Source organism: Oncorhynchus clarkii, chromosome 27 (genome assembly GCF_045791955.1).
Source record: "Oncorhynchus clarkii lewisi isolate Uvic-CL-2024 chromosome 27, UVic_Ocla_1.0, whole genome shotgun sequence".
Classification (NCBI taxonomy): Eukaryota; Metazoa; Chordata; class Actinopteri; order Salmoniformes; family Salmonidae; genus Oncorhynchus; species Oncorhynchus clarkii.
In genome coordinates this window covers 3,694,713-3,717,461 of record NC_092173.1, presented here as the reverse complement: position 1 = coordinate 3,717,461, position 22,749 = coordinate 3,694,713, and the positions used below count along the sequence as shown (strand labels likewise).

The window sequence follows — 22,749 nt, the reverse complement described above, 5'->3', positions numbered from 1 at the left end:
TTCTGTATTCAGGGTATTTATTGAACACACAACAAAAGTAAACATTACATTTGAACATGTATAAAGTCACACTTGTATGATTCTGCCTCATCACAGACACAGGGGTGGTGAATGTTAAAGTTAATATAGTATTCCACAGATCTAACTATTTAGGCACCAGATTTAAATATTTAATATAAAAGTAGTGATTTTCAAATATGAATGCATACAATATTGGGAAATGTGACCTTGCGTCATACTGGAACATTTCAACCAATACAAAACATTTAGCACAAATCACTGTTTACCAGTTGGCATTTTCAACTCATTTACAATGACTAATGACTCATATACCCAATCAAGCAATGGAATGCCACTAAACATATCATTATTTTATTCCAAATTTGTTACTGATTTGTTGTTGCTGTGAACTTAAACGAAAAACAGTTGTGAAAAGCGTTATTGTTAGCTGTTGTTTTTTTACTGAGTTTTATGTTATATAAAAGCCAGTGTCATGTACTCCATATGAATATGCATACAATACACAATCTATAACACTGCAATCTCAGCGAGCGTTTATAAACATCTTCCTGAAAACGAAATGGAACGGAACATGGGATATTCCATGGCTTATAAGGAGTACCACAATTTAAATGAGACAAATTAGACTGAAATTAGAAACATTATACAACAAATTGCAAAAAAGTTGAATTTCTGCAGGAAAACTACTGCATACAATAACAAAATAAAAGTAAGGAAACAGTCAGTATTGGTTCAATTTCACTGCCTCAAAACAGGTGTGGCCTAACCTATGATGGTTAGGGGATGTTATGTCATCTGGATGGAGGGAATCAATGGATGGATATAAAAAGTGTCTGTTTCCCAATAGTCAACTTATTGCTGGATACAAGGTTAGAAGAATATACTATTAGGTTACAGTTCATTGCAGTAAGCTTGTGAAATACATCTGTTCATCATATTGGCACTAGGTCCTTTGGTTTCAATGACAAACTATGTCTCAATTGTTTTTGCTACAGTTGTACATTTTTCAAGATGCTTTTGCAACATTCTCTTGCACTTGTTTTTAATTAAAAAAGCAAACAAACAAAAAATGTACAAATGTTAGCTAAATACCAAAAAATAGTTCCCAATAATCATATAGGCCCAAAGAATGGCTTGACTTTGACCCCATGTTTACAGAATGCACAACCAATTGTATAAAGGTGGTCTATTAGTATAAACATTGGATGTTTTTATTCATCATGATAAGGAAGTCTTTCAGTCGGTTTTCCGTCATGTCCGTTAGCTGCTGCCGATCTGTGTTGGTTTCTCCAGCGTCTGTATTTGGATTGACTCTTGCGGTAGGCGAAACGACCAATGTCCACCATGAACACCCAGGATAGCACATACATGGCAACTCCCTCACACTTTATAATGAACCTGGGCCATGGGGAGATGAGCTCGCAGTACAACATCCTTCCGCCAACCACTATGCGCATAAACACAAATAGCACTACAAACAAAACATCCACCGCCTCCCCTGTCAGGCTCTCATAGCGACCCAACTGTCTCAGGAACCAGCGAGCTTGCAGAAGGGGGTTGGTGATCTCACTGGCAAAAATTACGGCGCATGACTCAATGCCTGATTCCCCCAAGCTCAGGGTCAACAAGATACCCAGGATGCTCATGGTGTGGTGGATCAGCATCACCGGGCCCTCTGTGCGGAAGTACACACACCAGCCCATGTCAAAGATGAAGTAGCCCAGGCTAATGACCATAGCAGTGATCTGAAGGGGGGTGTTCTTTGTGCCTGAAATCAAGATCACAACGTTATTGTAAACACTCTTCATGGTTAGTAACATTGTCATACACACATCAAATTATACTAGGCAAGAAACTCTACATGAGAACATTTGGTTATGGATGTAAGCCTTGGTTCTCTGAGTAGATTAACGGGGTCGCCAAACGACCTATGGAAACTCCTTCCCCTTCACGCGATGAGATGCTTAATATCAAAGATGTTTACAGTTAGGCCCCTCCCTTACTGTACCCATGTGACCTGTAAATATAAAAAGGCGGTGTGACGTGGCACACTGTCTATTACTTCACTTGAATTCCACAGAGGTGGAGGAAAGACATGAAAAGCTTGGCGATCCGTTACTCTACGCAGAGAACCAAGGCTAAATCCGTAATGTTCTCTTTCGTTTTTGTAAAGGGGCTGCTGTACCAAACAGGTGGTTCAGGCAACAGAGTGGGATACCTCACTCACCATTAAACCTTAGTCTAGATGAGTCCCTGGGAAGTCCTTGTATGTACCACAGCAGGGTTTCCAAAACCTGTCCTCAGGCCCACCCCCGCAGACATTTCACATTTTTGTTTTAACCCTAAACTGCCAAACCTGATTCAGTTAGTCAAAGGCTTGATGATTAGTTGGCTAATTGAATCAGGTGTGCCAGGTTAGGCGTAAAAATAAAATGTGAAATGTCTGGGGGGGAAATGGTTGGGAAACCATTTGCAACAGAGTATATTAACCCAACAGGGTGGATTAAATGCCAACTGTAGTATACAACTGTAAGCACAAACAAGCTGAACGCTAGAACTTAAAACATGAGGCTTCAATTAGGTGTAACATCACCAAGAGTAAAAGGCCTCTGTATAGAACATCCATTTCACTGATGGTTGATAAGTATGTACAAGGTTCACAGTTCGCTCACTTATCTGGGTTGAGAGAGGGTGCTGTGTCCAGAACCACAGACACCACTGATGGTGTGGACATAACATTGAGTCTGGAATACCTTGTGAAAGTAATGGGTGTTGATTCCAGGGAGGCCCCTCTGAACAAAACCCATGAGGTGGCCGTACCCCTAGTGGAGTGTGCTACCATGCCATCTGGAGTTGGTGTACCTGCTGCAATGTATGATTTTGAATAACACTGCATTGGTAATCCAATGTGCCAGTCTCTGCTTCAAGAGAGTGCGACCTTTGGTGAGTGCGACCTTCCCCATAACACACAAAAAGCTGTTCTGTTTGACGAACAGTTCTTGTTGTGGCAAGATGGTCTCTCAATTCCCTAGCCGTGCAAAGTGTATGCAACTCACGACTCTCCTGTGAGAAGTGGGGAGGCTGTCATATACACATTCAATGTAGATGGGGACTTCCCTGCAGAAATAAGCTTCTGGAGAAAAGACAAAATGTCAGTAATTGGGCAGGAAGATGGCAATTCTGCATGGGCAATACACCACTTCCTGAACACGTTCCACTTGTTGGAATAGAGTCTTTGTGTAGAGGACCCCCTTACTGCACGTATTGTATCAATTACCAAGGAGGGTACAGCTACAAGGTGGTCCCGTTCAGGGGCCACACACACACACACAACTTCAGTATGCTGGGTTTGGGGTGAAAAAGCTTGCCATTTGCTTGTGACAGGAGGTCTGCTTGAAGAGGGAGTTGCTCCAGTGTACAGTTTCAAACCCAGGAAGCGCACACACAGTAGGGACCAGATAACTATTTTCCAAGCTCATTATTAGTCCCAACTCAGAGAGGTGATGCGAGACAAGGGATGTGTGTGCCAAGGCTTTGTGACCCTACACATACTAGCCAATCATCTAAGTACTCCAGGACCCAGACTCCTGCTTGGCGAAGGGGTGTTGACGCTGCGCTTATGCAATTTGTGAAAGCGCAAGGGGCAAGCGAGAAACTTGCGGTAGGACCAAGGCTCTGTGTGCTGTTGTGCAGAGTGTACGCGGTCTGCATGTGGTGCATCTCTGCCTTTTCCGAGGCCCTTCACCTATTTGGTATGGCTGAGTGTCCGTTCCCCCACTGCTGAGCAGGTGCAGCATGTCTGAGCCTTGTAAGTGGGCCGCTGCTGAGCCAAAAGTCTGGCCAAGTAATATGGGCATATCTAAGAGTGGAACTTTCTTTGTCAGGTAGCTTGGGACTGCGCTAACCATAAATGGCGCTGTGCAACACTCAGTGTGGCCAAAGTTTTCCCAACCATCTTAGCATTGCCCTGAAGGTACTGGATGAGCAGATCTGTCACTGTCAACAGTTCTTTCATGGTCCTAGTGTCGTAGATTGCGGAGAGGCGTGCCTGCAGCTACTCCTGAAAGGAAGCCAGTATCGTTGCTGAATTGCCAAGCCTAGCGGCTAGAGAGGTGCTGTCATGTGTCCTGCGTAGGAAGCAATCAAATGCCCTGCATTGTTTGTAAGCCAGCTCTTGGTCTGAACTGTGACAGAGAGAAGCAGGCAGAACAAGTGAAGCAAATTATTTATCCATACGGGGGAAATGGCCAAAACCATTCTTGTCTGCATCATGAACTGTAGCTAAGCGAGTGCATTTGCTTGGCATGGCAGGGGTTCTTTGATTTGGCGTGTTTCATGTGCATTGGAGCTCACGCACAAAGTCTTTGAACAACAGGAGGCATACCTCAGTCTTTGAAGAACCGAATTCATCAAACTTGAATGTGGACACCATGGCAGAAGGGGCGTGCTCCACATTGAGGTTCCTGCTTGCCCTCTCAAAGATTTCAAAGGATATTTTCTGGTCGACTGTCACTGCCAGTAGCAACGGTCATCAAAATTGTTAAAAGGTTTTACTAACAATTCTAATAAATGTAACAGTAGGACATTGGATGAAGATACTCCAAACTGTTTGAATCCATCAAGTATTGACTCAATTATAGCACATAAAACATTTTACTGGCACAGACAAATAATGAATGCAGTGGGATTTTGGTGTGGAATCCAGTTGTTCAATTTGTCAAATTTCACTTTTGTTTTCATAGAATGCACTCATATATACTACATTTTCTAATGGTATCAGGTATTTATTTTATATTATGTGTTAAAATAAAGAAAACTATAAGTGCCTAATTTGCATAAATGCACTGGGTGTATTGGCATATATTAATACATTAAGATAAAGGGGTAGGCTGCAACCACAAAAATGTCTAGGCCTACCTGCACTCACCTGTGCTGTCTAGACTGCCTCATTCATTACTGTTGTTGTCACATTCGGTTGCATAATTCAACAAGTGAGTCAATAGCAGGATACACCGATAAAAAAAATCAACACGCTTGGCTCTATATTACATACTTTACATTGTTTGTGAGATCAGATATAATATCATTCACTATAAGTCTTCATTTTCAGAAGTTGCTTTCATTTCAGTGCATCTAATCATTATAAAAATTCTCACTTTTTTCAATTCAACAAACAATGAACACCCATCAAAATAAAGTTATCTTTCTTCTCTTCCTTGTGACGCAAGTGTTGAAATGTGTTAAATCCAAGATTAAGCTTTAGCGTTCTTATAAATGCAACGGAAAGAGAATGTATTCCATTGAGCCCATTTCAGCCAGGTCCTGACAGGTCCTGACAGGTCCTTACAAACATTTCCACGTCGTCACGTTAACAGGAAAAAACGTCAGGCACAAGCAAGAGTACGAAAGAGTTGCAAGAGTAAAATGAAAGCAATCAATCCAGGGAAATTTAAGCGACAAGTGGATTTTGCACCCCTCGAACAAAGTAAATTGATGGCTGAAAAATAAACATCCTCAGGTGGGCGGGGCATGAGAGCGGCTACTGCCAGGCCGACAGGCTGGGACTGGACGATGCTAGAGCCATGGTGCATACCATCATCATCATCAGAGTGATCATAGTCGGTGGCATAAGACTGGGAAGCTCTTGTGGACAGTACATCAGTGTCGTCCGATTCAACAACCACACTCTGTTCAGAGGTAGGGGTTGGGTTTGGTACCGGTGGAGGAAGACTGGCCAGGATGTGCTTGAGGGTGGACTCAAATGGTTCCCATGTGGATGCCCATCTCCTTGCGCACCTCCGTATGGCGAGATTTGTGCCCAGGCGAGGATAAGAAATTGTGTTTATTGGGCGGTGGATCACGAGGTGAGTGAGACCTGTTATTTGACCTGGAGTGTTTGAAATAATCTGCAGAGGAAGGTCTACGATCAGTGATCTGTGTGGCAGACTCAATCGGATGACAGTCCGGAGGTTCCGCCCACAAAGCTCTCAAGTCGAGATTTTAATACTCTCTTTTTGAATTTCTGACACTGAGTACAACAGCTGCTACACTGTGAAGCCACTTGAGCATGTTCAGCTCCCAAGCAGATGAGTGTGCTCATCTGAGGCTGGGAGACGCTTCTCACACTGTTGACACGGGTGGAATGACATTCTGAGTACAGCACTGAATCTGTGTGCAAGGAACGGATGTCACACAATTGGATACACAAGAGAAGTGTGTTCCAAGAAAAAGTCGCTATAATACAAAAATATATGCTAAATAGCTTGGTGTCTCGATGTGCCTCAGTGTCTGCTTTGCTGCTGCGTGCTCTTGCCTCGGTGTCGGCTTCGGATGCTTTGAGAGAATAGCTAGCAACACTAAGCATCAGCTCTGATCTGTAGAGCTTAGGGGGCGAGACTCCTGCCAAAATATGTGGCGAAATCCTGGCTCGAGACTCTGCCTATATAGGCGAACTCAATACATTTCATGCACGCTTCGACAAAAACAACACAGAGCCATGCACGAGGACTGGGTGATCTTGCTCCCCAAGGCCAACGTGAATAAGGTTTTTAATCTGTTCAACATTCGCTCACAGGCATCTCCATGGTCATTTTTAAACTCTCCTTGTCCCAGTCTGTAATCCCCACGTCAAGCTGACCACCATCATTCCTGTTTCCAAGAACTCTAAGGCCACCTGCCACACTGACTAACACTAGCACTAACATCTGTAGTCATGAAATGCATTGAAAGGCTGGTCATGGCACATATTACCTCCATCATCCCAGACACCCTAGACCCACTTCATTTTGCATACTGCCCCAGCAGATCTACAGACAATGCAATCTCAATTGTACTCCACACTGCCCTCTCCTACCTGGACAATAAGAATACCTATTTGAGAATGCTTTTCATCGGCTACAGCTCAGAATTCAACACCATAGTGCCCTCCAAGCTCAGGACCCTGAGACTGAACACCTCCCTCTGCAACTGGATCCTGGACTTCCTAACGGGCCGAAACAAGTAGGCTACAACACCTCCGCCACGCTGACTCTCAACACGGGGGTCCCACAGGGGTGTGTGCTTAGCCCCCTCCTGTACTCCATGTTTATCCATGACTGTGTGACACGACGTGGTAGGCCTGTTCACCAATGGAGATGAGACAGCCTACAGGAAGGAGGTCAGAGAACTGGCTGTGTGTTGCCAGGGCTGTGTGTTGCCAACTGTGTGTTGCCAGGACAACAACCTCTCCCTCAATATCAGCAAGTCCTAGGAGCTGATCATGGACTACAGGAAATGGGGGTGGGGGTGAAAAGATTCAAGTTTCTCAGTGTACACATAACTGAGGGCTTAATATGGTCTCTTCACACCAGAACAGTCGTGAAGAAGCCCTTAGGAGACTGACACGATTAGGCATAGCCCCTCAGATCCTCAGGAACTTGTACAGCTGCACCACTGGTTGTACCACTCTCTGGTACGGCAAATGCCCCGCCTGTGACAGGAAGGCCCTACAGAGTTAGTTGAGGACGGTCCAAGCGGTGCCTGAGAAAGACTGTTCTCCATGCTCCTGTCCAGCAGACTCCTAAACAGCTTCTATCCCCTGGCCATAATACTCTAAAACGTCTAACAACTACTGCTCTCCATCTCCCACAGACTGTCCACACTAACTATATATGCCCATCCACAGGTCTCTACCAACTCAGACACAACCTATGCTGTGAACAATATGAGGGTGGGTGTCATGGCTTGCTGGAATGGCACGGAATGATCCCTATACCAACTTAACCACCTTCAGAAAAAGATGTTCTAGAAGCAGCACTGTACATGGAAACGATTACACTGTTTCCGTGCAATTAAATAGTGAGCATCTTACCTGGATGTGTGAAGGGCCAAGGTCCTTCCACATAACCTATGTAGGCTGTTATGCAGACTGCCAGGATTCCATGGAACAGTGTGACCAGCCTACAGTTCCACTCAGACCCACGGCTTCCATTGGTGTTACACAGTAGTGTGTAGAGAGTGATCCAGCCTGTAAGGCAGAGGACCACGCCAACAGACAGTGATGTCATCCCTCAGCTAAATACACAAAAACAAGACAAAAACAACTTAATGACCAACAAACACATATAGAAGTTTTAAAAGATTGCATGATGCACTTTACTTTCTACCATCACCAAAAATATTAGCTATGCTCAAGATGTGTGTGAGCAAGTCTGATTAACCTACATTTTATGTTCAGATAATGTTCTGTAAAATGCAGCATAATTGCAATATGGAAATACAGTGCCTTTAAAAGGTATTCGCACCCCTCAACTTTTTCCACATTTTGTTTAGTTACAACGTGGGATTAAAATGTGATTTTTTTTGTTGTTGTCAATAATCTACACAAAATTCTCTAATGTCAAAGTGGAAGAAAAAGTATATATATAAAAAAATTTAAAAAACATTTATGAAAAATAAAACACCTATATATCTTGATTAGATGTATTCAACCCCCTGAGTCTATACTGTACATGTTAGAATCACCTTTGGCAGCAATTACAGCTGTCAGTCTCTGTGGTTAAGTCTCGAAGAGCATTCCACATCTGGATTGTGCAACATTTGCCCATTATTCTTTCCAAAAGTATTCAAGCTCTGCTGATCATTGTTACACAACCATTTTCAGGTCTTACCATAGATTTTCAAGAAGATTTAATTCAAAACTGTAACTCGTTCACTCAGAAACATTCACTGTCTTCTTGGTAAGCAACTTCAGTTTAGATTTGGCCTTGTGTTTTAGATTTTTGTCCCGCTGAAAGGTGAATTCATATACCAGTGTCTGGTGGAAAACAGACTGAAATAGGTTTTCCTCTAGGATTTTGCCTGTTTTTAGCTACATTGGGTTTCTTTTTTATACTGAAAAACTCCCCAGTCCTTAATGGTTACAAGCATACCCATAACATGATGCAGCCACCACCATGCTTGAAAATATGGAGAGATGTACTCAGTAATGTGTTGTATTGGATTTGCTCCAAACAAAACACTTTGTATTCAGGATAAAAAGTGAATTGCTTTGCCACATTCTTTGCAGTATTACTTTAGTGCCTTGTTGCATCAGGATGCATGTTTTGGAATATTTTAATTCTGTGCAGGCTTCCTTGTTTTCACTGTCAATTAGGTTAGTATTGTGGAGTAACTACAACGTTTTCTCCCATCACAGCCATTAAACTCTGTAACTGTTTTAAAGTCACCATTGGCCTCATGGTGAAATCCCTGAGCGGTTTCCTTCCTCTCTGGCAACTGAGTTAGGAAGGACACCTGTATCTTTGTAGTGACTAGGTGTGTGTTGATACACCATCCAAAGTATAAGTAATAACTTCACCATGCTCAAAGGGATATTAAATATCTGCTTTTTTAAAATGTATTTATTTTTACACATCTACCAAACAGCACCCTTCTTTGCGAGGCATTGGACAACCTCCCTGGTCTTTGTGGTTGAATCTGTGTTTGGAATTCACTGCTCGGCTGAGGGACCTTACAGATAATTGTATGTGTGGGGTTAATGAGGTAGTCATTTAAAAAATTGTGTTAAAAACAATTATTGCAAAGAGTGAGTCCATGCAACTTATGTGACTTGTTATGCACATTTTTAATCCTGAACTTATTCAGGCTTGCCATAACAAAGGGGTTGAATACTTATTGACTCAAAACCAGTGGTGTAAATTACTACTAGTCGATGTGTAAACTATTACTAGTTTTTTGGGGCATCTATACTTTACTATTAATATTTTTAGCTAATTTTACTTCACTACATTCCTAAAGAAAACAATGTACTTTTTACTCCACACATTTCCCTGACACCCAAAAGTACTCGCTCCATTTTGAATGCTTAGCAGGAGAGGAAAATGGGTCCAATTCACGCACTTATCAAGAGACGATCATCTCTGGTCATCCCTACTGCCTCTGATCTGGCGGACTTACTAAACACAAATGCTTTGTTTGTAAATTATGTCTGAGTGTTGGAGTGTGCCCCTAGCTATCCATAAATAAAAAATATATAAATAAAATTGTGCCATCTGGTTTGATTAATAAAAAGCCATTTGAAATGATATATACTTTTTACTTTTGATGCTTAAGTACATTTTTGCAATTACATTTACTTTTGAAACTTAACTATATTTAAAACCAAATACTTTTAGACTTTTAGACTACTTTAACTCAAGTAGTATTTTACTGGGTGACTTTCACTTTCGTCATTTTTTATGAAGGTATCTTTACTTTTACTCAAGTATGACAATTAGGTACTTTTTCCACCACTGCACAAGGCAATTCAGCTTTCATTTATAATTAATTTGTCAAAATTTCAAACAACAATTCTACTTTGACATTATGGGGTATTGTGTGTAGGCCAGTGACCAAAAATCTAAGGTTAATAGATTTTTTATTCAGGCTGTAACACAACACACCCACCACATACACTGCTGTCTATGGTCTATCCTGTTGCCTAGTCACTTACCCCTACCTATAATTACAGTACATAGCTACCTAATTTACCTCGTACCCCTGACTTGGTACTGGTACTCCCTGTATATAGCCATGTTATTTTTATTAATTATTCACTGTGAATTTATTCCTTGTGTCAATATTTAAAACATTTTTTACATTTTTTAAAAGTATTACATTGTGTATCTTAACTCTGCATTGTTGGAAATGGAACCGTAAGTAAGCATTTCACCTGTTGTCTACGAACCATATGACAAATAGAAATGGATTTGAACAAAATGTGGAAAAAGGACGTGAATACTTTCTGAAGGGACTGTACATTACCTTCCAGTGAACCTGTGCTATAATCCAAAGTGACTGATGAACAGTGTATGTCTAAACTGAGCAGCTTGTTTTTTCTGAACTGAGCACAAAAAAAGTGTAAACTGAATACCAAAGACGACTCCCCAATAATCATACTTAAAGAATGACTTGACTTTGACCCTCCTCTTACACACAACCATGTGTTAGTTAATCATTTGTTAAAGGTATATTAGTATAAACATTGGATGTTTATATTAATCTTCTAAAGATCAGGAAGTCTTTCAGTCTGTCTTTCCATCATGTCTGTTAACTGTTTCCAATCTGTGTTGGTCTCGCCAGCGTCTGTATTTGGATTGACTCTTGCGGTAGGCGAAACGACCAATGTCCACCATGAACACCCAAGACAGCACATACATGGCAACTCCCCCACACTTTATAATGAACCTGGGCCGTGTGGAGATGAGCTCGCAGTACAACATCCTTCCGCCAACCACTATGCGCATAAATACAAATAGCACTACAAACAGAACATCCACCGCCTCCCCTGTCAGGCTCTCATAGCATCCCAACTGTCTCAGGAACCAGCGAGCTTGCAGAAGGGGGTTGGTGATCTCACTGCCAAAGAGTACGGCGCAGGACTCGATGCCCGATTCCCCCAAGCTCAGGGTCAACAAGATACCCAGGATGCTCATGGTGTGGTGAGCCAGCATCACCGGGCCCTCTGTGCTGAAGTAAACACACCAGCCCATATCGAAGATGAAGTAGCCCAGGCTAATGACCATAGCAGTGATCTGAAGGGGGGTGTTCTTTGTGCCTGAAATCAAGATCACAACATTATTGTAAACACCATTCATGGTTAGTAGCATACATACAGTACCAGTCAAAAGTTTGGACACACCTACACATTCAAGTGTTTTTTTTGTAGAATATTGTAGAATAATATCGAAGACACCAAAACGATGAAATAACACATATGGAACCTTTGACTGGTACTGTACACACATCAAAGTATACTGATCAAGAATCTACATTAAAAAAAAAAACATGTAGCTCCTATACCAACTTTACAGAAAGCTGGTGCAGGAGCAACACTACATGGGATTAGATAGTGAGCATCTTACCTGGATGTGTGAAGGGCCAAGGTCCATCCACATAGCCTATGTATGCTGTTATACAGACTGCAAGGATTCCATGGAGCAGTGTGACCAGCCTACAGTTCCACTCAGAGCCATGGCTGCCACTGGTGCTACACAGTAGGGTGTAGAGAGTGATCCAGCCTGTTAGGCAGAGGACCACGCCGACAGCCAGCGATGTCATCCCTCAGCTAAAAATACAAAAACATAATTGCAATACGGAAATACATTACCTTTCAATGAACCCTTGTTATAATCCAAAGAGACTGATAAACAAGTGTATATCTGAACTGAGCAGCTGTAGTGCTCTGGCCAGTCTGAGGAGTGAAGGTCTGGTGAGGGGGACGTCTCATGTCGTAGGATTGGGAAATGAGAACATGATACAACCTCGTTGGTGAGGGGAAATTGCATGCTAGCTCACTTCAGGGAGTTTCAAAACTAGTCCAAAAGTAATTGTGTCTGGGGCAGTGGGGCAGCACATCCTGGTCTCATAGACAAGACGTAACATAGTAAACTCAAATCCGGGGCACTCAAATCAGTATCACACTGTATGTTACATTTGGTATGCTTACATAAGACAGAAGGTTATTTAAGGCAAAAAACAAGAGGGTGGTAGGTCGGGATGGATGGGTGTATAACATAAATATCTTGCAACCCGAAGGTTGCATGTTCGAATCTTATCATAGACAACCTTGTCACTTTTAGCTATCCCTTCCTCTAACCCTTTAACCTAATTCCTAAACTTAACTCTAAACGCTTGACTAGCTAACGTTAGCAACCTAGCTAACGTTAGGCACAACAAATTGGAATTTGTAACATATATGTTTAGCAAATCCATAACATTGTACGTTTAGCTAATTCGTAACATGTACGTATCGCGCACATATCATACGAAATGGATGATGGACATTCACAAATTAATACTTACCATACTAAATGGAGTCCCGGTTTTACATACTGGATAACACAAAATGCTCTGAGACCAGGTTGTGCTGCAGTGCAGACAGTAGCCATATCTGCCAGCAAACTGTCATAAAGCAAGCTAGAGTACCTATTTATTATTTATACTTGAACCTTTATTATGTACATTATGTTAAAAAAAAAGACAATATCCAAATGTAAATGTTTATTATTAATATCATGAATTTGGCGTACTATTTATAGAGCTCACTATGATTTCCTCTGTTCAGTTGTTTTGACATCAGTGCAGAAGGGGAGAGAGCAGCTAGTTTGCTAGTATAGAGTAGAGGTCGACCGATTAATCGATTTCAAGTTTTCATAACAATCGGAAATCTGTATTTTTGGGTGCCGATTTAGCTGATTTTTACTTTTATTTAACTAGGCAAGTCAGTTAAGAACACATTCTTATTTTCAATGACGGCCTAGGAATGGTGGGTTAACTGCCTTGTTCAGGGGCAGAACGACATATTTTCATCTTGTCAGCTCGGGGGATCCATACTTGCAACCTTACAGTTAACTAGTCCAACGCTCTAATCACCTGCCTCTCATTGCACTCCACGAGGAGCCTGCCTGTTACGCGAATGCAGTAGAAGCCAAGGTAAGTTGCTAGCTAGCATTAAACTTATCTTATATAAAAAAAAACAATCAATCAATCATAATCACTAGTCATAACTACACATGGTTGATGATATTACTAGTTTATCTAGCGTGTCCTGCGTTGCATATAATCGATGCAACGCTGGGGGATGATTTTACAAAAGCGCATTTGCTAAAAATGCACAATCGTTGGACGACTGTACCTAACCATAAACACCAATGCCTTTCTTAAAATCAATACAGAGAAGTATATATTTTTAAACCTGCATATTTAGCTAAAAGAAATCCAGGTTAGCAGGCAATATTAACCAGGTGAAATTGCGTCACTTTTCTTGCGTTCATTGCACGCAGAGTCAGGGTATATGCAACAGGGTAGCCTGTTGGGGTAGCCTAGCTCATTGGGGCGGCAGGGTAGCCTAGTGGTTAGAGCGTTGGACTAGTAACCGGAAGGTTGCGAGTTCAAACCCCCAAGCTGACAAGGTACAAATCTGCCGTTCTGTAAAAATAAAATTGCGAACTAATTAGCCAGAATTCTACGTAATTATGACATAACAAGAATATTTAGACAACGGGATGCCACCCGTTAGATAAAATACGGAAAGGTTCCGTAATTCACTGAAAGAATAAACGTCTTGTTTTCGAGATGATAGTTTCCAGATTCTACCATATTAATGACCTAAGGCTCGCATTTCTGTGTGTTATGTTATAATTAAGTCTATGATTTGATAGAGCAGTCTGACTGAGCGATGGTAGACACCAGCAGGCTCGTTCAATCAGCACTTTCGTGCGTTTTGCCAGCAGCTCTTCGCAAGCACAGCGCTGTTTATGACTTCAAGCCTATCAGCCTAATGGCTGGTTTAACCGATGTGAAATGGCTAGCTAGTTAGCGGGGTGCGCGCTAATAGCGAGGGCCACGGCTTTTGTGGAACGATGGGTAACACTGCTTCGAGTGTGGATGTTGTCGATGTGTTCCTGGTTCGAGCCCAGGTAGGAGCGAGGAGAGTGACGGAAGCTATACTGTTACACTGGCAATAGTAAAGTGCCTATAAGAACATCCAATAGTCAAAGGTATATGAAATACAAATGGTATAGAGAGAAATAGTCCTATAAATCCTATATTAACTACAACCTAAAACCTCTTACCTTGGAATATTGAAGTCTCATGTTAAAACCACCAGCTTTCATATGTTCTCATGTTCTGAGCAAGGAGCTCAAACGTTAGCTTTTTTACATGGCACATATTGCACTTTTACTTCTCCAACACTTTGTTTTTGCATTATTTAAACCAAATTGAACATGTTTACTTTTTTGAGGCTAAATAGATTTTTATTGATATTAAGTTAAAATAAGTGTTCATTCAGTATTGTTGTAATTGTCATTATTACAAATAAATAAAATGAAAATCGGCTGATTAATCGGTACCGACTTTTTTTGGTCCTCCAATAATCGGTATAGGTGTTGAAAAATCATAATCGGTCGACCTCTAGTATAGAGTACCACAGTATGAGTCATAATACCCATAAAACTGAGCTGTCAAACAGGGAAATGGTTCCAATCATATTTCCACCATTCATTTTTCCCATAAGCGATTTTAGAAACACTTAAACTAAGGGCTGTGTTTCGTGTAGGCTTACCCTGGCGTGACATTTTGATAACCTTGTAAATCTCTCTAAGACATTGTGACTTTTATCAATGTATTAGCCTGTATTTATCCCCCAAAAATGAAATGCTAATGTGGCTATCATAAAGAACTACAAATGCAATGATCTTGAGGAGTCTGGCAAATCGAGGCAAAGGAAAATCTCTGGATGAAATATCTAATGTTAGTTAAATGTAGTAATTAATAAATTGGATGCATTCTTTAAATGGAGAATTTTGTGAACTGTCTTGTGCACGTTTTGAAAAGACACAATACCCGTTTGCAAAGATGATATTTAAGAGCTTGCAGGGACTTGTAGTTTTGCATGTCTACTTTGAAGCGAACTAGCATTTTCGAATCAGAGTAAATGGAGCTGGATATATATTTTTTTTAAGTCACTCGTCAGAGAGAGATTTACATGGTTACCAAAACGTCACGCCAGGGTAAGCCTACACGAAACACAGCCCTTATTATAAGTGTTTCTAAAATCCCCTATGTGAAACATTTAGGGTGGAAAAAACGATTGGAACTATCTCCCCGTTTGACCACTATGTTTTAGGGGTTTTATGACAGCTCCACTGTAGGGCTCTATAGCAAAGATAGAAAATAACACTGCCAATATAGCTCCAGACTGAGCCATTTATAAAGATGCGAATATTTTAGCTAAAAACACATTTAAAAAGGGAATAAAAATGAATCCAGATTAGCTGTCTAGACAAATTTCCCTAAGTCAGGCTAGAAGACAGCAAGCTAGATGGACAAGAGCTTAGCTCCTTAAGCTATCAAATGTTGGCAAAGCGAAATAACATAATAACATCACCTTATTTCTGCACCGCTTGCACGTTCATGTCGGTGACATCTCTAGTCTCTTTGTGGCCAGCATGGTCCCTCGGGTGACAGTCACTTCATCTTCGGTTCTTTGTGTCCATTACGTTACTCGGCTCAAAAACAAACAATTGCGTCTCGAGTATCTAATCTCAATAGCCAACTCCCCCACCTTGCAGTGTCAGCAAATGGTGCTGCAGATAGCTACCCAACCCTAAACGAAATTAGTGAATTAGTTTCCAACACTCGGACAAAAACAAAATATAATTACTGCTAGCCTGGTTCCCGAATGTAGGAGTAGCTTTACCGTGGTCGGGTGGTGTCTACTTGTCAACTAGAATGGGGTTGTGGCGCCATCCGTTGGTAATGTTTTGATATTTTCCCATCAGTACGTGGAGGTGAAAAGGTGGGATGCAGGTATAATAAGCCTTCTGCAGAAATGCTCTCTGGTACAGGTGGGGAACATGAAAGCTACACGAAAATGTATACTGTACCTGGCGCATGGTAGGTGTCAGTGAATCTTGTTCTGAAGTCAGATTTTTGCTGAATAAAGACCACCCACAGAAGTGCAGTGCAAAAGAGGTGCCTTTATTGAACCCTTGCAGGCAAAAATGTACTTTTGAATTGTAAATGACTTCATTTTCTGTGGTATTGCTCTTTGCAAACATACACAACTCTTACATAGAAAAATACAAGAGACTTTACTCTAGTTTTACATTGCAAAAATATCATTTGAAGTGTTAAGGCACATAGGTTACCATTGAATGGCCACAGTTCGAAGGGTTTTTACAACAAACAAAAAAAACATTTTGGTTTGTCAGTTAGGAAGAGGTCATACACAAAGTGAACATTAGCATAACGTGACAGAATAAAACAAAACAATTAGGTACCAGTTACTACTGAATATGATTAAAACACATTAAGCTACTCGAGATGTAAAATGCCGTAATGAGGTATAGGAATCGGATAGCAGACAAGTGATCATATTGTGGAATAAAATTAGACTTTTCCCTACTGATTGCTGATTATTTTAGTCCTACCTGAACAAAGTGTTCTGTGTGGAATGGAATCACATATCCAAGTGATAATCAGGAAGGCCCTACACGTACATTTAACAAATTGTGATGTTAATGAAATGAACCGACATGAGAAATGTAATAATGGTAAAAGGGTTTCACTGACTATGGTTAGATGTCGTCGTCGTCCCCCCCCCCCCCACAATAATCCATGTGTTGAACTTTGAATGGAATGCATTAGCTACACATTGCATTAACTGTACTGCTTAGAACGTTTATCAGATCCATTCTATGAGAAGTGAAAAAAGTGAACACAAATCAAATAAGTTGCAACTTCAGCCCTTCCTTGGAGAATATTTCCTTTGTGAATCTTTACTGTGGTTTGCCCCCAACCTTGAAAGAATAATGAAATATAAGCTAATTAACTTGGAGACCTTTGTCAAAATGAATAACAATATAGTGTGTGTAAAAGAAAAATCAATCATGGCCGTCAGTGATTGAGCTGTGAATGATGTTCAAGTTAGTGGCATTCTCTCTCAAACCCAGACGGTTTACAGATACTCAGGTGATCTTCCATTGTGAATTGGGATTCATGAAATTTGGTCCCAAGAAAAAAAAAAAAATAATAATAATATCACATTGACAGAAGAAAAACAACATTGAGGCTAGAAAGAAGTAACGTGCTCTTCAACAATGTACTTTAAATTAGCATCAGCATCTATACTGTTAACTAAACACAATGCCCAGACATTTTCACAATATACTCTGAGGGTACAAAACATTAAGAACACCTGCTCTTTCCATGACACTGACCAGTTGAAAGCTATTATCCCTTATTGTCACCTGTTAAATCCACTTCAAATCAGTGTAGATGCAGGGGAGAAGACAGGTTAACAAAGGAGTTTTAAGCCTAGAGGCAATTGAGACATGGATTGTGTATGTTTGCCATTCAGAGGGTGAATGGGCAACACCAAATATTTAAATGCCTTGAAAAACAGGGTATTGTAGTAGGTGCCAGGCACACTGGTTTGAGCGTGTCAAGAACTGCAACGCTGCTGGGTTTTTCACACTCAACAGTTTCCCGTGTTTATCAATAATGGTCCACCACCCAAAGGACATCCAGCTAACTTGACAACTGTGGGAAGCATTGGAGTCAACATGGGCCAGCATCCCTGTGGAACGCTTTTGACACCATGTAGAGTCCATGCCCCAACGAATTGAGGCTGTTCTGAGGGCAAGAGAGGGTGCAACTCAATATTAGAAAAGGTGTTGCTAATGTTTTTCTTTAATGTTGTTTTTTTCAATGTGTATATAATCTGTCTGTTTTGCTACACAAATCAAAAGACAAAATGGGATGAAGTTTATATAAAGAAAACTTAAGATTAGTCATTTTATACATAAGAATCTTCAATAATTTCACCTTGCAACCAAATAAATAATCCCAGCAATCAGAGAAACATTGTTGATTGCAACCTGAGTTGCCGTCGACCAGGAAGAGAGCTGGCTAAAGCGGTATTATTGACGTCATAAGTCACTGCCCGACTGACCGTTCCGATCCGCATCCCACGGTTTCCTGTGACAACATAATGGGAACGTTGTTCCTTCACCAATCATCCCACTGGGCAAGAAATGTAGAAAAAAAGGCTGCTCTGTCCAGCCGTATGCATAAACGTGTCCTTATGAGAGGAGGTTCTTGTAGTCATTTTTTTATTAGCTGGGCACAAACGTGTGAGTAACAAACGTGTGAGAGTAACTTTAGGTGGCACAGTAGGTACCTGGACACTTCGGCAGCATCATATCCTAACTATAGGAAATGTCAAAGGAGTCATTGAGAGGGTATATAGCTTTGGTCTCAATTTCAACCTAAACTGTCCCATTTAAGGCATAAAACTACTATCATCTCACGACAGGATGAACTGAACTCCAACGTGATATCCAAATTAAATAAGGGAGGAAAAGAAAAGCATTGGGGGGTGAGGGGGTCTGACTGCACAGCCAGTGTGCTGCTAAGTCTCCTCATCCCAGAGACAGAGCTGTTTGTGGGGGACATAGTAGGTGAATTGGTAGCCTTTGCTGCAGCTCTTGATGCCGCACTTGTAGGGGCTACCTTTGCCTGTGGTCTCGCGGTTGCGGCAGTACTTGAGCAGGCAGGGGTACCACTCCAGGCGCAGGCTGAAGCTGCAGGAGCAGGGCTGCCACACGTCTCTCGTAGAGCGGCACGACAGCAGGACCGGGACCACGTCCACCGACTGGGGCAGGATCTCAAACACGGAGCCCTCCACTCCTACAGGTGCAGCAAGCAACATATTTGTGAGTCAATGCACTAATTAAAGGTAGCCTGGTCCCAGATCTGTTTGTGCGGTCTTGCCAACACCCACTGTGACAATGACCATAGGATTTGGCAAGACGGCACAAACAGATCTGGGACTAGGCTAGTAATAAGGAGCTTTTTAATGCAAAAGAGTGCTGCTATCTCTATTCAATCACAGATGGTTCACCGTGCACTGCACTGACCATTAGGCCACATTTTTTTTACAGTACATTATCTACGACTAGACACTGTTGACTTCATATAAACTAAAAGATACAGGGCTCTTCAGTCAGCTCTCGTAAAATAAAATAAAAACGATCACAAAAAGTGATTGCCTAAAGTTAAGCAAGAGAGCTATAGGAGCAAAACAGACTCTCAGGGAGAGAACATTTCAGTTTACAGTCAATTGTGTAATCTTTTTCTACATTGTCAAATACTAATAGTGTTATTGAAGTAGAACTGGGCTAGTTTGGTAGTGTACATATAGAGCTAAAATGTATTGGATGAATTTAACTTGGAGCGAGTGTGTGATTAAGGTCTAGACCAAGGGTGGGCACTGAATTCCTGGAGGCCATAGTGTGTGCAGGCTTTTATTCCAGCTCAGCACTCCAGTCAATCATACTTCACCGAGGGAGGGGCTGACCTCTCCAAATGAAAAAGAGAAGCTGGGAGGACAAAAATGAAAAAGGTCATCTGCATCTTTTATTCCACGTCCACACAAAGGTGGACTAATGTGCACCTTGTCTTGAGAAAGGCCACTAGGCCAAAAACATTGACTGTGAAAGATACTTTTTTCACCACTGGGGAATAGTACACAATTGTCATACTTGAATTAAAACTAAAGATACCGTAATAGAAAATTACTCAAGTAAAAGTCACCCAGTAAAATACTACTTGAGTAAAAGTCTAAAAAGTATTTGGTTTTAAATATATTTAAGTATCAAATGTCTATGTAATTGCTAAAATATACTTAAAGTATCAAAAGTATAAATAATTTCAAATTCCTTATATTAAGCAAACCAGGCTGCACCATTTGTATTTATTTACAGATAGCCACGCCAACACTCAGACATAATTTACAAACAAAGCATTTGTGTTTAGTGAGTCCACCTGATCAGAGGCAGTAGAGATGACCAGGGGTGTTCTCTTGGACACTTTCTGTCCTGCTAAGCATTCAAAATGTAAATGAGTACTTTTGGGTCTTAGGGAAAATGTACATTATTTTCTTCAGGAATGTAGTGAAGTAAAAGTAGTCCAAAATATAAATAGTCAAATACATACCCCAAAAAAACTACTTAAGTAGTACTTTAAAATATTTTTACACCACTGCAGATCACTTTTTATTATTTTCACCTAACAGACTCTTACATTTATTTTTTTGCTATTCGAGTATTGTTTGTTTGTATATCTCAACGTGCAATACTATTATGGCTTTAGCCAGAGGTTTTGCTTTGTCGTCTCTGATTTATTCTACAATTCAAACATGGCGATTATCCTAAACTCCCATTCCACCTACACCGAAAGACGTGGATGGAAATCTTCGCTTTCATATTGTGAACTTCAGCCATGAGCAACTGAACAGGTGTTGTGCCAAAAATCTCCAACCTGGCAGAACCCCCCCCCCCCTTCTAATTTCCTTACATTTTGTGGCTAGAGTCAAATACTTTCTATAGAACAAACTTCACGTCAGGATAGGCAACAGAATTAATAAATGCGTATTATATTAAACATAGAGGGAGTAATATGTTGGCAAGCAATAAACATTTCAGAACAATTATAGCTGAATTATTATCCTTACACTTTCAAAAATACTAGTTGAATAAGACATGGAAGAGATGACGAATTTTGGCAAGAGATTGATTTATAGACTATTATAAATCAGTAGCGGATTTAGGTACGGGTGACATGGGCAGCCACCCACCGTAGCATCTTGCAGGGAGCGGCACGGGTGCCCCCGGGTGCTGAGGGGTGCCATACAAGCTAGAACCGCCACATACACTTGAAACAAATAGCCAAACCGAAAACTGCAGACAAAAAAATGCTTTCTGCTACTAAGATCAGTGAAATGTAGGCTAAACTGAAGAGCAGAAATCTTAACTAGCAGGCAAGTCACAGCAATGAAGACCGCGAAGGGGGGGTATTCTGGCAGTGGGGACATTTTCCAGCACAGCACCAGCACCTGATATCACCTTTCCTACGGCAACAGCTGAGCCGCTCGGGGAAGGTACACAGTAAACACAGCTGAGACAGGTGTTAACGCCAACAAGCTACGTGTTACATTAAGCCTGCTACGCTGTACACCCGTCCTGGCCCAAACACCACAAAGCAAGCTAAACAACTATGCCCAAACTGTGGTAAGACCGTAAGGAAGAATTCAAAAGCAGTGGATTGTGACATTTGTTTGTTCACAAAGTGTGGAAGTATCAACCCCTTGTCATATGATGAAGCTGTAAAGTCTCAAAGCAACATTTTGCTTGTTTGCAATGTATGCAATGCAATGAAATTAGAGGAACTAAAATTCCTTGCTTCTAAACACACGAGCTGCAGTAGTTACTGCGACATCGTCCTCAATTGACCCATCCAACCACGAGGTTGAACTACCATGATATAGCGTTCATAAAATAGACCGAAACGGTGGTGGCGTGTGTGTTTTTACTAGGAATGATGTGCATTTTAACCCTCTTTCAGATCTGAAAATGGATGGTCTTGAGGTTTCATGGGTAGATATACTTCTTCCTAAATGTCATCCTATACTTGGTGTTTTATCGGCGATTTTAATACAAATGTGCAGTTATCACCCAAGAAACGTACACTAGTAAATGCCCTGTATAACTTTAAAATCAGCTATTTGGACTAGAACAACTAATTGTTGAGCCAACCCAGGTGCGTATTGACAGTAAATCAACTTGGATTTGATTATTGTATCAGATCAAGAGAATGTCTGCCAGTCAGGAGTCTTAAATATTGGTTTTAGTGATCATATGGTAACCTACTGTACCCGTAAGAAATCCATAATGCTACTAGAGCTGGTAATATATTCATGAAGGTACGGTCTATGAAACAATACTAAAAAAAAAACGTTATGTAGAGTTCCTGGGAATTTTGGATTGATCTCATGTACTAAACTGTGATGTTGATTAAGCTTGGTATCTTTTTAATGATCTGTTTGTCTGCACTCGACTCTGGCTTCGATGAAACAAATTCAAATCAAACAGCGGTCAGGGAAATGGATCACTTCCGAGATCTTAGACCTCATAAGGAAAAGGGATCGCTACCTGGCCAGATTCAGAAGGACAAATCTACAACAAGATTATGATGGTTAAATTAACTGTAGAAACCAGGCAAGATACAAAATGGATAAGACCACATCCCAACATTATGTAGATGCCGTTAATGACAACTTACATCCTTGTATTCTTTACAACTTTTGAAATGGACATTGGCTTAAAAACTCCCCCTTATGTAAAATCCTGTAGTATTGTCCTG

General features: G+C 41.0%; 3 protein-coding genes across 3 annotated transcripts in view; all 3 read right to left on the bottom strand.

Annotated features, from left to right (window-relative positions):
* LOC139386126 (TLC domain-containing protein 5-like) lies at positions 1-12,206 on the bottom strand. Its single transcript, XM_071131560.1, has 3 exons — positions 12,149-12,206; positions 7,871-8,073; positions 1-1,789 (listed from the first exon to the last, which is right to left on the bottom strand). The coding sequence occupies exons 2-3, from the start codon at positions 8,064-8,066 to the stop codon at positions 1,233-1,235; spliced, it is 753 nt and encodes a 250-aa protein (XP_070987661.1). The 5' UTR covers positions 8,067-8,073; positions 12,149-12,206; the 3' UTR covers positions 1-1,232.
* LOC139386127 (TLC domain-containing protein 5-like) lies at positions 10,250-16,272 on the bottom strand. The gene is made up of 3 exons (XM_071131561.1): positions 15,932-16,272; positions 11,904-12,106; positions 10,250-11,596 (listed from the first exon to the last, which is right to left on the bottom strand). Exons 2-3 carry the CDS (start codon positions 12,097-12,099, stop codon positions 11,064-11,066), a joined length of 729 nt encoding a protein of 242 aa, XP_070987662.1. The 5' UTR covers positions 12,100-12,106; positions 15,932-16,272; the 3' UTR covers positions 10,250-11,063.
* A 231-nt stretch (positions 16,273-16,503) lies between these two features.
* LOC139385882 (OAF homolog a (Drosophila)) overlaps positions 16,504-22,749 on the bottom strand; it is a 28,853-nt gene continuing 22,607 nt past the window's right edge. Inside the window, exon 4 of the mRNA XM_071131167.1 lies at positions 16,504-19,236. Coding sequence (XP_070987268.1) covers positions 18,959-19,236 — 278 coding nt within the window. The 3' untranslated portion in view covers positions 16,504-18,958. The remainder of the gene's footprint in view (positions 19,237-22,749) is intronic.